At 38.8% G+C, this 15706-nt stretch overlaps 1 protein-coding gene across 2 annotated transcripts in view; it reads right to left on the minus strand.

Moving 5' to 3' along the window:
• Positions 1-10236, minus strand: part of ANK2 (ankyrin 2) — a 223750-nt gene extending 213514 nt beyond the window's left edge. Inside the window, exon 1 of one of the 2 annotated variants that reach the window (XM_074993415.1) lies at positions 10000-10236. In XM_074993415.1, the coding sequence (XP_074849516.1) occupies positions 10000-10134 (135 nt within the window). In that variant the 5' untranslated portion in view covers positions 10135-10236. The remainder of the gene's footprint in view (positions 1-9999) is intronic. The other variant, XM_074993414.1, reaches the window with a different exon arrangement.
• Positions 10237-15706: the final 5470 nt, after the last annotated feature.

Consider the following 15706-nt stretch of genomic DNA (forward strand, 5'->3'; position numbering starts at 1 on the left):
AAAGAGTGGGGGGAAGATTTGATTGCATATTACAAATATTTTAAAGTGTCACAGCTAAACTGGCGGACAGTCATGGTATGATCTAAGAGAGATGGCAAAAGAAGAGGTGGTGATGGGACATCTCTGGCATTTCTGAAGTGCTAAGAATTATAATGATGATTTAAGAGCTCTTCTGCGTTCTGAAGTGTAATTGTACATTAATTGGTTGGACTGTTTTATTTTCCATGCATTATCCAAGTTTCTTTTTCCCTTTTCCTCCTTATGGGTCTTGGAACATTGTCAGAAACAGATCTCCTCTTATAGAGTTCATGTGCCTTATACTCAAGAATACATGCAGAAAGCAGAATGGAACACACTGTTTGTGTAGCCCAATATATTTGTCCTTACAGAAGAGAAGCAACAAACAATGGTTCTTCATTTAAATCACATACAGTAAAACCCCAAGCTGCATAATTCAAATTTCACATGAGTTGGGGGAAGGGGACCCCTCCCTCTTCCTCCAGGACCTTGGGAGCCTGGAGCCAGGCACAGCAGCACCTGGTCTCTTTCCAGGCTCTTCCTCAGCGTGGGGAGCCAGGAGCCAGGTGCAGCAGCGCCTGGTCAGTTTCCTGGCTCCCAGCTGCTTGTGGAAGCCAGGAAACTAACCAGGCACTGCTGTGCCTGGCTCCCTGCTCCCAGGGGGCTGAGGTGATTTCATCCCACCTCCGTTCTCCCCGCCCTCATCCAGCCTTGCTTGGGAGCTGGGAAACTGACCAGGCACTACTGTTCCTGGCTCCCAGCTCCTCAGGGGCTCAGAAGAGGAGGGAGGGAGGGGAGAGGAGAGAGGGAAGCCAGGTGCAGCAGGGCCTGGTCAGTTTCCTGGCTCCCTGCTGCTTGCCACAGACATCCACAGTAGTAAAGCCACATGATCTAAGATCTGGTTTTTGTCTCTTTTTGATGTTTCAAAGCAACTACAAGATGCAGAAAAATACATATATACACACACACATACTTTACAATGTGAAAACATTCTCATTAGCTTTTATTATGCCAGACTTCCTACCCTGTTAAATTTACCATCATATCCTTGAGGCAACCACTACATTTCTCTCCCAATTGATCTGATTAATCTCTGGTCTCAGAGCCCATCTGTTCAAAACTAGACAACATGTGACTGGGTTTAACTCTATAAAGTTTCACAGAAGCTGCACACTTATATTGCAGATGTTATATGCAGATTTTTTGGCCACTGTTATAAGTAACTATTTTTATCTTATCATATGCAAATGAACAATACTTGAAAAGAAGATATTTTACATAGAAACTTCTGCTACAAATGCCTCAGAGCATCCACTTTTACACAACTGACTGAACAAATCAGAGAGAAGAGGGGCGGGGAGGGGGTTGTCAAGAATTAGATTAAGCGAAGTATGCAAAAGAGCCCCCATAGTGTCCCAGAAAATTTGCATCCTGGTTCAAAGTGCTACTTTACTGCTTTTTCGTTTTAACAATATATACAGTAGCATTTCATCAGGAGACGTCTCAGAGCACTTAAGTGACTTGCCAAATCATCATGTAAAGCCTTTCACATAACTCAGGAATTTTATTAGTGTTTCTGTGCTCAGACCACTTGTGCACTTTTCTCTGTAAATGCTAGTTGCATAGATCTTATTACTTATCCTGACATACGCCTTTTCCTTATAAAAGTCATGATATTTTTTAAAAACCAAAACAAAAATCTGAATAAACAAATAGGTATACTATTAAAAATTCCTTGAATAGCATTCTATAGTATAAGGAAAGGGCACAATAAAAATTTGCAATCATCTTCTCAAACCTAATTACCAGCAAGCAAATTATACGAATTACTGAAAAGATGACCAAAAAGAAAAGGCAGTTTTTCCTGTGTGGGAGTCCACGCACAAGCCAAACACTCTTTAACAACATGTACTGACTGATCTCTGCCTGGAGAACAAATTTAACTATCGCTTTAATCTCAGTAGCTTTGACACATTAATACTTATTACATTAACCTCCTTATGGAGGCCAAGGATGACAGTTGTCAGAAAAGATTTTGTTAAAAATAATTATATCCCTTTTGATCCATACAGCAAATGTGAATAATTCTCACCTGTATTTTAGGCATCTGCAGCTATTAAAATCAGTTCACCCTGGAAAGTTGTGAAGTAGACTAAAAAGTTGGCAAAACTTTCAATGGAGCCAGACCAGTCTAAATCACAATCATGTATCTGGCATATGGTTATGAACTCTGGTACCAGACCTAATGCTACTTCTTAACAAGCACTTTTTATAATAAAAGCATGCAGGGAAAATATACACAAGAAAAATGTTTCAATCTGTATTATATACTATATTTTAGATCAGTTTCTGATGCATCTTTGTAGTTTTTATAGTTACACTCATGTGCATCAAATTAATATTGCTTTGCACATAATCAGTAAAAATATGAATACTGTGAAAGGTCCTGTTAGGAATAGCTAGGAGCTAAAAGTTTTGCAGTGCCTAAGTTGATGTAAAGAATTAATACAACTTGCTTTTATTTAGTACATGAGTTTATTATAGCTCCCTTCCACTAGTAGATGAAGTTGCAGTCATGAAGTAATTGTAATTATATTTAAGATTTAGTTGTCAGTAAGAAAAAATACTACCAGTGTGACAGAAAACAAGCTTAGTAAGGTATTGCATCAAAGTGCCTATGAAAATAATAAGTCCTGGGGCACCTAAAAGACAAACAGATATTTTGGAGCATAAGCTTTCGTGGGCAAAGACCCACTTCATCAGATGCATGACTCAAACCTAAGACGAAGAGGGTCTTTGCCCACGAAAGCTTATGCTCCAAAATATCTGTTTGTCTATAAGGTGCCACAGGACTTCTTGTTGTTTTTGAAGACACAGACTAACACGGCTACCTCTCTGGTACTTATGAAAATAATGCAAGGTCCAGGTTTCATATATGGTGTTGTCTCAATTATCTCTTTGTGCATAAATAATTAATACAGGTTTTGAAGCTTTTTCTAATTTTAATAAATATATATAAATGACACTATCATAGCAGATCATGATAGGTTTCATCATAGATCTGTGTTTTTAAGAGATAAAGCCGTTATAAAATAAATATGAAGGTACACATCTCATAGAACTGCAAGGGACCTCAGGAGGTCATTGAGTCCAGTCCCGTGCCCTCTTGGCTGGACCAAGCACCATCCCTTCCCACTTCTCCTATTTGCCCCAGATCCCTAAATGGCCCCCTCAAGGATTAAACTCACAATGCTAGGTTCAGCAGGCCAATGCTCAAACCACTGAGCTATCCCGCCCCCCACTACCATATAGCATTATTCCTTTGAGATACAATAACAGGGTAAAAATAGGTTATATTTGACATACTGAGCTACTTACTTCTAACTTACAGCACAGGTATTTCCTTTCAACAAACCTATAACAAATGAGGAAAATAAGTCCACAAAATTTCTAGGGTAGTAAAGATTTTATAAAGGTACAGATAATGCATTCATCTTTCAGCTATTTTCAGGATTCTGGAACTGTCTATATCCTTTTCCCCCTCCCAAAGGAGAAAACCTATGGGTCAGTTGCCACGGTTTGTGATTCTAACATGAAAAAGCTCATTTGTGCCCTATTAATGGTTTCAGTTTGTTTTTAGCTTGTTATTGTATCTCAGAGGAATAATGATATACAGCATTGTTTTACCTCTTTGACTTTTCTGTTCCTTCAGGACTCCAAAACCACGTGATTTCTATCAAAACAAAAAAACAGTCAAGCAGCACTTTAAAGACTAGCAAAATAATTAATTAGGTGAGCTTTCATGGGACAGACCCACGAAAGCTCACCTAATAAATTATTTTGCTAGTCTTTGAAGTGCTACTTGACTGTTTTTTGTTTTGATAGTTTATAGACTAGCACGGCTCCCTCTCTGTTACTATGTAACTTCTATGTTTTTCTTCGCCATCAATTAGTTTCTCTTTTCAGAAAACTTGAGACTGGTTTCCTATATATATGTAAAGATACGGTACTGACCCAGTCATGTTTCCTAAACCACTTGAGGTCCCAGTTCAGCAAAACACTTAAGTGTATCCTTAATTTACAGAATGTTTCAACTGAATTCAGTATGACTTAAGCACATGTTCATTACACTACATACTTATATTCTTTATTCAATAAAGGTGAACTTGAACACATACATAATTACTCTGCCGAATCCAGACCAACAGCAGCAGCAGCAGCAGCAGCAAACTCTGATGCAAAAACTTCTTAAGCATCAGAAGCAATTTTGGATTGAACCCAAATTGCAAAAGTCATCTATAAAACCTTTGTGGTACTTAGTTCTCTAGCTGCCACAGACATTTGTAGGAGTCCTCCCACCATATTCATTAGCCTGGCATAGTGGACTCACTGCCAGCTGCCTTCCCCTGAGTCAATGAAGGACTTGTGAGAGCAAAGAAAAATTTGAATAGAGCACTTGTCACAGGCTGTGTAGTGAAGCAACTCCAGTTCCCCCATGTCAGAATGGTTGCCCCTTCCCTCTTCGCTCATTAAGAAAAAAGAGAAGCACCCTGGAAACTAACAAAAAGTTGGGGAGAGTCCCAGTATTCCTGAGTACAGGTTCAGTCAGATTAAAGTTGCCAGAAACTGACTGTGGTTCCTGGGAGAAGGGTGAAGGCCAGGGAGCTACAAGAGGATTTGGTGGCTGGCTTCCCCAAGCCAGAGGCTGAAAGCAGGAGTAGAAGTAATGAAGGGATGCTCTTGCTGGCTCTAAACTGCCTCAGAGAGGACTGATGTCAGGGGAACGGTGAAGCAGCTCATCTGCTGACTTTTCCAGGGATGGGGAACTTGAATCTGAGGAATTATGACAGGCCGGGGTAATAAGGTATGTCCCCCCAGCCAGGATGCTACTCTAAGGAGGGATTCCCCTCAATAAAGCAGAGTTTCACTCCAGTTAGAAGAGCTGGGGCAGTTCTCCTGGTACAAGGCCAGGATAGGACTGATCAAGAGTTCAGGCAGCATTGAACGTACCTGTGTGTGCTATGTGAGATGTCGAGGGATAGAACATCAGTTGCTCTTTAATGACTTCTTGCACACGGGTGAGAAATGACCTCTATAAATGACTTTCATTGTAGTCTCTTATGAATTATGTTGTGGTCAGAAATCCTGTTGATGGAGTAGAGGATAAGTGTGCTTGGAATCACTGGGGACTAAGAGGAAGGATGACCAATTATGCCATGGGCTGCAGAAAGATGATGCGCCAAGCAGTGTCACCCTATGACAACCCTATGAAAAGTATGAAACTGTACTTTTACTTGTTGCATGACGCAAACTGAGGCTGCTACATTGTGCCATGTAAGGTTTCCAAATATGTCATTTAAAATGGAAGAAATTATTACATTCCATGCTTAAGTCCCAGACACTTAAAATTAAACATTTTATGTAAGGTTCCAGGTAAGGAAACTCAGATCAATACAGCCAAGTCTAGATTGCACTGATCACAGCTACTTTAGAAAGCAAAACCTTGAAAGAGTTTGGAAAATAACATATGGATTAAAAATTGAAGAACTTGGATATAAAGAATAAAAGCCTTGACCAAGGTTGGATAATCCTAAAAAAAATCAGAACAATCTTCAGCCATTTTCCAAACCACATTTAAACTATACTTAGAATAACACCAGATAGCCTTTATTGTCTACAGGGAAGTTCATTATACTGGAATTTGAGTAAGACAAGTCTTTCTCTGTGTACTGAGAACAACCTCATGATGCCCTCAAATGCACACTACACCAATTCACCTCCTTCATCGAGCATAATTATTAGCACAATCTCTCAAATTGGTATGGAACTCAGGGTAGACCTACAAAGCAAAGTCATTTCAAAATAACAGCTTTTAGTTCAAAATTACCATCCTAGCATCTACACAACACAACCTTATTGTGAAATTGGTAAACCTCATTCTATGAGGAACAGTGCCTCAAAATAGGTGCTGGTAATACAGGGAGTAGACCCTATTTTGAAACAGGCCAGAGCGCATCCAATTGCTCAATGTGTGTAGACTCCATATTTTGAAATAATTCTGTATTTTACAATAATTCAGGCATAAGGGACTGGCAAAAGAGAGGGGGCTTAGCTGGAAGAGGCATGTCCACATGGCCTCTATTGTCGACAGAAAAATCTCATCCCCCCTGCCAACAGCAAAATCTCATGCGGCTATGCTAATTAGCCATGTGAGTTTGCAAATGGTCCTCCATTTGCAATTGTGTGAACTGTCATTAGCACGGCACTGCCAGCAGCAGCACTGTGCTAATGGGCTGTGTTGATATGGCCCACCTGTTCCTTCATTGTGATTCTGGGATTTACATCTAGATGGTATTCAGGGTTGATGAAATCCTTATTTCTGCATGTATTTATTAACTGCTGTTTCTGTGTTTTAAGGTCTTTATACTTCACTTTGATAACACCAGTAAATTATCCTTTCACCTTAATTCCTGGTTTAATATAATCCAGGACCACTACCCCATATTTTAAAGCCAAATACAAAGAAAATTGGTCCTTAGTCTTCAAATAAGCTGTATGTGTAATTTTTACAAATGTTTTATCCAGGCACATGACACCCAAATCTCAAGTACCATACTCAGGCCTGAATAATATTTTCCGTAAACTATATGAAATATTCAGATAAACTGGACAAATACAAACCAAAAAGCTAGAGCAAGATCAAGTCACTCTATAATGGATCAAATCTGAAGAGTCCAAAATGTGAGTAGGTTCTGATTTGAACCTTTTGTAACCATCCCACCCAACCCACCCACACACTTTGGTAATGCTTTTAGCCATGTTTTTTATTAGCTTATTAAAATATGATGACATTTGGGGTTCCCTTTCACTTACAGTTCATTTAGTTGTCACCAAACATTTTAGTTCTGTGTTTGCATACAAACCTACCTAGGAGCCTTTTCTGCTTTCATGCAAAATGTAACAAAATGATTGTGTGCCACCTAGGTTGACCATCCATCCCATTTTTGGCAGGATGGTCCCGTATTTGGGATGCCAAAAAGGAGTCCTGACTTATTTTATAAAAAGGCCTAATTGTCTCGTATTTGCTGCGTATTTACTGTACGTCAGTACGAGCTGTCCGCAAGAGAGGGAGCCAGCAGGTTAGCTACTTTCCCCTTCTCTGAGGCTTGGGGGCTGGGGAGGCCCCAGGTTACTCTGTCCCAGCCGCTTCCCCTACGGTCCTGTATGTGGCCATGGGCCACCCTAGTTCCTCCAAATCCAATGCCCTGACCACAGCAAGAGAACATTATTCCTTAGAATGACATAGTGGAAGTCATGCCCCCACAAAAGTCGGAAAGCTGCCTATTCTATTTAGTCTCACACACTCACATGTGATCAGACTACATTTCCACAAGAGGAGCAACAAGATTAGTCAAGGGGAATATGAAAGGAAGGGAGACAATTGACTATTTGTCAAACTCTGATTTTCTGCAATTTGAGACCTAGCTCTTATTAAGAAAAATAAAAATCAGTCTGGAGTAGTTTATTTTCTAAAATCTTTAACAATAGACTTATCTGATTTTTTAAAAGCCTTTTAAAAATGAGCCCTGCTTGGTTTCAAAAAAAAAAAAAAAAATCCAGCAGTTTTGCATCTCACCTTTAAAAGTTATTTTGTACAGAATACAGATAATTCTGGAATGGTTCCTTTAGTGACTAAGGTCTGAAGAGGCAGAGAGAAATCTGTTTTAAATTCCAATTTAGAAGGATCAGATTATTCAAAACAATTTAGCAGGCTGTATACTAACTGAATTAAACTCTGGATGTTGTATCTGCTGCAAGTTTTCACTCAGCCACCCTCCTTAGCCTGACACTAATGTTTTCCTTTTGGTCTCTAAGACCCAGGGCCTGCCTCACTTAAAGTTAAATTTTGTTAAAGTAAAAAAAGTCCCAGTTAAATAGTAAATAATAGCATAAAAACAACAAAGTACTGTCTCTAGTACAATCATATCCATATTTCAGAAGAGATGGTACAACAACTGTATTTCCCACATCACCACCATACTTGGTTGATGCTTTTTTTTTCTTACAGTGCTATCTATTTATCTTGTATGAGGTACTAACAGGACTGAAGGCAATGAGACTCCACAAGCCAATGTTCTTGGGAGAAGAAAGGCATTTGCCCTTTGTAATCTTCTGGGTCCTTAACAAGTGGAATGAGAAACCTGCCTCCACCCCCACCAGTGCCACATAAGAACCTCATGATTAATTGTGTTACCAACAGTGTTATCCTGAATGTCTGATCTGTCCGTTGCCCTGAAGAACCAATGAAAGTAGTGTTTCCTCCATGTGACAAAAGCTCTGAAACCTGATTATTTAGAATCTTTATCAATTTTGCTGCATTTGGCCTGCTACCACTTCCTTAACAGCCTACCCTTACACATAAAAAGGTCAGAATCTGCAAAAAAGGGGGTTTTAATTAATCACAGGCTATAGTTTTACAGGATTCAGAGACACTACTCTCTCTGAAGGAGGGCTCTAACAATCCCTCTATAAAAGGTTCAGGCACTCTTCATTAATTTGTATCAATCACAAGTGGCAAGGATCCATCTTAAAGGTACCTGGTTGAACACTTCTAGTGAAGTCAGAATTTCTGATTATGAAAATGGGTATAAATTAGGAAAGAAGGTAAATTTATCTGTGCCCCGGCTTCTGTAAAGCCGAATGTTTAGGTACGTACTCACAACTCTTTGTGCTGAGAAACATTTGTTTGAAATCTCATGAAGACAGTACAGCTGAAGGAAATAGCCCAAACTCTGGAACAGTTCTGCTGCAGGAGACTGGGCAGACAGCAAGAATGAACAAAACCTCTCTATGATTCATCTGATCACAGTCAGAGATCTTGTATGATCTCTCCTCTCCTACTTCACCTGTTGTAGATTATTTGTTCACTATGACAACCTGAGCAGACAATGACAAAGGTAAATTCACAAAATAGAACAAATTTGGAGTACATACTTCTGAATGAGTTGAACCAAAATCTATTTGAGCCATAGTTGTCACGAGGGCCATGACACAAATCAGTAAAACAAGAATCAATATCTGCACATGTTAAATCCCCCAAGGCAATTACTTTTAGTGACTGAAGCATTAATCACAAAAACAATTTAGTCAGTTCAAGCGCATATTCCGTATGACATTCATTGAGTAGTATGCCTTTGCTCTTGTTGTTTTAATGGGATTATTTTTTTAATAAATGACTAGTTAGAGCATGGATGGTAGGATCTGGCCCTGATTGTAGTTTTATATTCACACTGAGTGTTGGGGATAAGAGTAACAGAAGGAAAAGGGCATTTCACTTGCTGCTTAAGTAGCACAGAAATTCAGTTCAAATAATGTCTTCCACATAGATGCAGAAAAGTATGTTTTAATTGGATAGTCATATATTGCAAGAAATAGGGGTACCTAAGTCTTGCTCCAGGAAATACTTATCTGTATAGTCCTTATGTGCATGACTCAAATGGGACTACTCACTTGAGTAAGGGTTTGCAGGTCCCTACTGTAAAGCCACAAAACCAGAAATAATGTTGTTACATAGAGAACAGTGAAATCAAGCAATAAGTTATGACTAACCTATCAGAGTAAGATGATTTGTGACAGTAAAGTAAGGGGTAAATACTACATTACATCCTGGTTTTCATAGCATTTGAGATCATATAAAGTTCTCTGCTGCCTACATTCCTAGACTATCTGGTACCTGAAAATATATTCAAGCTACTGCTCAGCTCAGTACCAGCTGTCTTTTTCATTACTGTTAGTGCCACAACATTAAAACGCAACAGCAGCAGCTTCAACATAGTACACACACAGCTTAACTAGGCAGGCTACTAACCAGCAGGTTCAAAAGGGTTGACTGAAGAGGTCCCTTTCAAGTCAAACATCTATAGTTCTATGACCTGAACTTTTTTCCCTGTCTTTTGACTCTTTTCATCACTTAAGACTTACCTGAATCTCAGGAGCTTTGCTTTCTTCATTGTTGTATCCATAGTAATCAGAAATTTTATCCAAATCCTGTATGTTCCCATGTGCTCTTATACTCTTGCTTGTGTGACAAGACTGGCAAACTGGTGCATTGCCCATATCAGTTCTTCTATCAACTTCTGCAAGTGGGCTTATCCTTCACTAGGGACTGTGCCCAGTGTTCTCAAAGGGCAGCTGACTTAGACAATGCAGAAAGATGATCACTCACTCCAATGTGTGCTCCCTTGAATACATTCCCTCCCTTCCTCTGTAGCTAGCCTGTGTCAAACAGAACTCGAAACCCCAGCAACTGCAGACAGCTTTCAGTGACCATTTCCAATTCAGGCGCGGCCTGTCTATTTTTACACCTACTAGGCCAGCTATGCATGTAAATGGAGTTGAAGAGGGGGAGCTGCTTTCCAGCACACAGTCAGCCTGCCCAGCACACAGACTTGAAGTCCTACTGTGTGAAATGCCGCTACATGTGAGAGTTATTGAATTACCCAGTTGCATGCCTTTGAATGTTTTGATTTTTTTTCCCCAAGTGCTCTCTTTCTGACTGTGTTTATACAAAGCACTACATTTCAGGATGTTGCTAATGTCTTCCAAGTTTCCAACACAGAAAATCCCTGATTAATTCAAAGGACATCTATTTGGTATATACAAGAAACAATCAAAATATATGAGCACATTTTTCATGACCATTTATACTAATTATTATTTTGTCATTTAAAGTTCACTCGTATTATTCATGATGAGCTCACTTTAGATTGATTTGTATGCTGAATATGGTTTTACAGATATTCAGTTGTAATTTAAGTAATAATTACTGACCCTTTTGTTTATGTTAGATCTTGTCTAGACTGGAGTATAAAGGCTTTCCTTTTGCCTTTGTATTGACCTTCCGCCTCCCATCAGGTATTACAACAACTGTATTGATCATCATTGCCTTTCGGGGGATTCTTCCCTAACTTAAAAAACTTTCCTTTGCAAAGTTTAAAATCACAAAATTATCAGGGAAATAAATATAGCAAAAGCATCTCTAAAGCCAGCATCTGAGTACATATTGGTTTGTTTTGGAGCATGCCGGATCTTTGCTAAATCATCGTCTTGAGGTATGTGAATTCATTCTCAAAGTGGAAATGTACATATGTAGAATTAAGTTGATCTGAAATTCCTCACAAACTAAATGATATTCTTCAAAGGCAGAAGCATTTACTCAACATTTTTCTTCTTTCAAGTTTCAAGCTATTGCAGTATTAAAATACAGAGCAGACACCAAGGGGTCTTCTTGATTTGTACTCATTTACTCTTCATATCAGGGAGAGTTAAAAAGAGATGATATTTTCTCCTTTACGATTATTGACCTATATTCTTTATGTCAGGTTGATTTATAACTCTCTCTTTCTTTTCTTTTTTTTTCCTAATTAATAAGCCATTCAATATGTGAACGGTTCTGTTCCCATTCCAAACCTTGGACTGTATTATTTATAAACTAATGCATCCTGTGAGGTAAGATATATACAAAAGAGCTAAGAGTATTACTGCATTCAAGAATGTATTTATCTAGCTCTATGCCTATGAAGAGGTAGATAAAATCTGAGTCACAAAATATCCCCAGCAACATTTCAGCTAGCTATTTAAGCCCTGTAAGAAAATTAATTAAATGATTCAATTCTTACCTTCAAACCCAAACAACCTGAACATAAAGTATAAAAATGTACTAGTAAAAAACCTTTCCAAATGTAGTAATAGAATGTAATATACACATACACAATCACACACCAATACTAAGAGTTGTTTCATGATAGTTCAAATTCCAGTAAGTATTACAGTGACCTCTGACACCTCAGGAATTGCATAATGTACAGCCAGTATATTTTATTTCCTATAACACTATAGTTATTGTCAGCCATGGGCTACATCTACACTTACTAAAAACTTCAAAATGGCCATGCTAATAGACAAATCGAAGAATACTAATGAGGTGCTAAAATGCAAATTTGGAGCCTCATTAGCATGCTGCCAGCCACAGCACTTTGAAAGCACTGCGGTTTGCTCACCCACAGCTCATCGACAAAGGGGTCCTTTTCTAAAAGGACCCTGCCAATATCGAAATCCTCTTATTCCTATCAGCGGATAAAGGGATTTTGATGTTGGTGGGGTCCTTTCTAAAAGGACCCCCATGGAGACAAGCCGCAGGGGAGCGAACTACACCACTTTTGAAGTGCCGCAGCCAGCAGCATCCTAATGAGGCGCTGAATATGCATTTCAGCGCCTCATCAGTATTCTTCGATTTGGCCATTAGCATGGCCATTTCAAAGTTTTTAGTAAGCGTAGACACGGCCATGCTGTTTAAGGACTTATAATAAATGTGCAAGGGTAATCTGTTCCTAATTGTCTCAGGTTCACTCTCTTCAGGTTTTCCTTGATAGCCCTGCCCTGCTGTGACTAAGATTTACAAACTGCTGTGCTTCAGGCAGTGATACTGAATTATAACTCCCAGATTTTTCCTACATCTACTATTACAAAACCAGCAAAACCCAGAAAACTCCAAATCCTTGACTCAGACAAAGTTGGTAGAACCAAGGCTTGTACATACTCCCTGGATTGCCACCACCTCCCCTCAGCATGCTGTCAACTTGAAAGCAAACTGACTTAAAAATGGAGTTAAAAGTAATCTCAGGTAAAACACTTGCTCTTGAAGATTCCTGACAATTTCCATACTGTCACAATTATAGGCTTTATTCTGGTCTGGTTTACTGAGAAACTTAAAAGATGCCCCATAATTATGTGAAGAAAGAGAAAATACTGTTACATCAGGTAGGTTTAAAACAGAACTTGAATTATTATTATTATTGAAAATTGAATTACCCAGAGAAAGTTCATCTAAGTCCCTGGGTGACACAGTAACAGATAGAGGGCAAATGGTACAGTTTAACTGTATGAAAAGAATAATTTATCACATGATTCTTCAGTTTATTACTTCAGTATCATACATGTGGTTTAAATTCTGGTATCTATATAACCTATCCAGTGAAATCAGTACATCAGGCTTTTCTTTACACAAAGACTGTGATGTCAGGAACTGAGGTAGATCTGGTAAATTTATGTTATCCGCTCTGTATGGGGATATTTTAGGTACTCTAGCTGTTGGTAAATACATTCATTTTCCCCTTCATTGACTTTGTCTCTACAGCTTTTCATTCATAAATATGTTTGACAAAGACATGTGCATGGAGGCCTTGATCCATCCAAACACAAACATTGGCTTATTTAAAGTTACACATATATGTATATGTTTTGCTAGACTGAGCCCTGAATGAAGAAAATACTGCATCTCTTCACGTTAAAGGGACACGATCAAATTGAAATTTATCATTAAATTTAAAAATAGGCAAGTGGGTTTTCACCTGCTCATGAATCTCTTTGTGTTAGTTGCATTAACAGGCCTCTCTTTTTACTGATAACTTTTCTCTCCTGCCTTCTTATAGAAGACCCATGCAAACAGAAGAAGACCGTGAAGTTCTGTCAAATGCACAAATCAAGCCACATTAAAAAAAAATCTAAGAAATAACATTCTGTTTTAATGCCTCTCAGATCACCCCGAGTTGTTAATTATATTGGCAGATTATTCTCAGGCAATACAACAACTTGTAACCTTGCTGATGGGCTCAGCTCCCCATTTCAAACCACGGTATCAGGGTCAACAAGAACAGACTACAGAGGCAATGTTACCTTGTTTGAAAAACTTCATTGCACTATGTACTGTCAAAAGTCCCCAGTTTTATTCAGGCCCTCTTCCTTCAGCTGGTCTCCCCAGGTTGTGCAGACCTTGTTCCTTTTTTTTGATAAATCTTATTTCCTAACATCATGGATCTGTTAAGTCTGGGGAAATGGTCACCAACGTATGAAAGATGATAACACAGAGAAAGGAAATGGTTCTAAAATGAACACAAAAAATGTTTTTCTTCAGTTTCAGTCACACAATGGGACATCTACAAGCCAAAGGGATTCCAAGAGGATGTGGCACTAAGTAATGATTTAAAAGGCCTACTTGGGAGGAGATGTCGCAGCACTTCACAAATTTTTAAGGATGGCCAGAAGTGGATAAGTGTGAAGCCTTAAATCCCATTATGCTTTACCAGCGCTGATGATTTCTACTCAAACAGATCTGAATAAACAACCCCATAATTAAATTTTACAGCTGTAAATATAATGGATTTCCAAGGAACAGCTTCACACCAACCCAATCACTGGGCATCTGGTTAGACATTTTTTCTAGATTAAATTGACTCCTTTCTCATATTAAGAGCCCTAACATGAGAGGGTCTATTGAGCCACCAGCACTTTTCCTTGAACAGCCCCTTTGAGTGCTCAATGCTGTCCCTGCCACGGTAGCTTTTCTGTCCCCCCAGTTCCTACCATAAAGTGGTCAATTAATACAGGACAATATCATAAAAAAAGAAAGAAAGATCAGTGCATCAGCTGGAGTGGAAATGATAGTGAACACAGAACAATATGCATTCCTTAGTAACAACACTTGCAGACAGTACAATCTGAATAGACATCTGATGGAGCAAAGGATAAGCTTTCTGCCAGAGTCTGACAATATTACTGTTGTTTGTTAAAATGGTTCAAAGTCATTAGGGCAAATTACTCAGAAAGCAAACATTTTCATGTTTTGCCAAACTTAGTTAGGGCATGATATTCAAACAAAGTATGTATCTTCAGACGTAGGATTCAAAGTCCTCATGGAGGGACATTCTTTCAATCTTTTTCTAAGTTCCCATGCTCTTTTTGTGATTGTTATTTGGGCTGCACTACTGATTTTAGATCTATCGTATAAGACGAGAGCAAACAAACTTAACACAAAGGCCTGGTTTTCAGTTGTGGAGCTCTGGAGTAGACAAAATATCTTACTCCCTGTTTCTGATTAATGAACCACACACTGTTGTATATTGCACCATTGTAAATCCAGAGTAACTTGTCTGAAGCCAGTAAAGCTTGTCCAGATTTACACCTTGTTAGATGAAAACAAAACACAATTCAATCCCTCTGCAGATAGCGTAACACAGACATGAACAATTTAAAAAAAAACACTACGTCCTCTGTAAATATCAGCTTTGCTTTAGTTTTATTTTTTTAAATGAAAGCATAAAGTTTGAGAACTTTGTATGTCATTCACAGAGCCCTATTGTAACAATCTCTGTATGTGGTCACTTAGATCAAATCAGAACATGAGGGAAAAGACCTCATGGTCTTCTGAAAATTACCACTCAGTAAGCTAAAGAAGTAGCGGAACATCTCTGACATTCCCACCAGGAGGACACCAGACCACATATAAACATAAGCCATTATATTATATATATTCTACTGACTAGGGCTGAGATGGACAGCAATTGGCTAAGATGTGACCTATGATGTTGATTATAAAATTGGAGAAGCAACCAGAAGAATTAGCAAAGATTGTGTCACCATGATTCATAAAGTACAGAATTTGTGACTCAGGTGTGCAGTATAAGGATCCTCCTGGACATGAAACTGCTGTTGGGTGCCAATATTTTGGATGTGTTCAAGAGCACTTTTTCCCATCTGAATGTGGTACAAGCAGCATTGTACATACAGATCTTGCTACACCCGCCCAGGGCTTACGCCAGAGGCTACTTGAGATCTGAAGCAGGTTCAGGCT

This window comes from Carettochelys insculpta, chromosome 4 (assembly GCF_033958435.1).
Source record: "Carettochelys insculpta isolate YL-2023 chromosome 4, ASM3395843v1, whole genome shotgun sequence".
Classification (NCBI taxonomy): Eukaryota; Metazoa; Chordata; order Testudines; family Carettochelyidae; genus Carettochelys; species Carettochelys insculpta.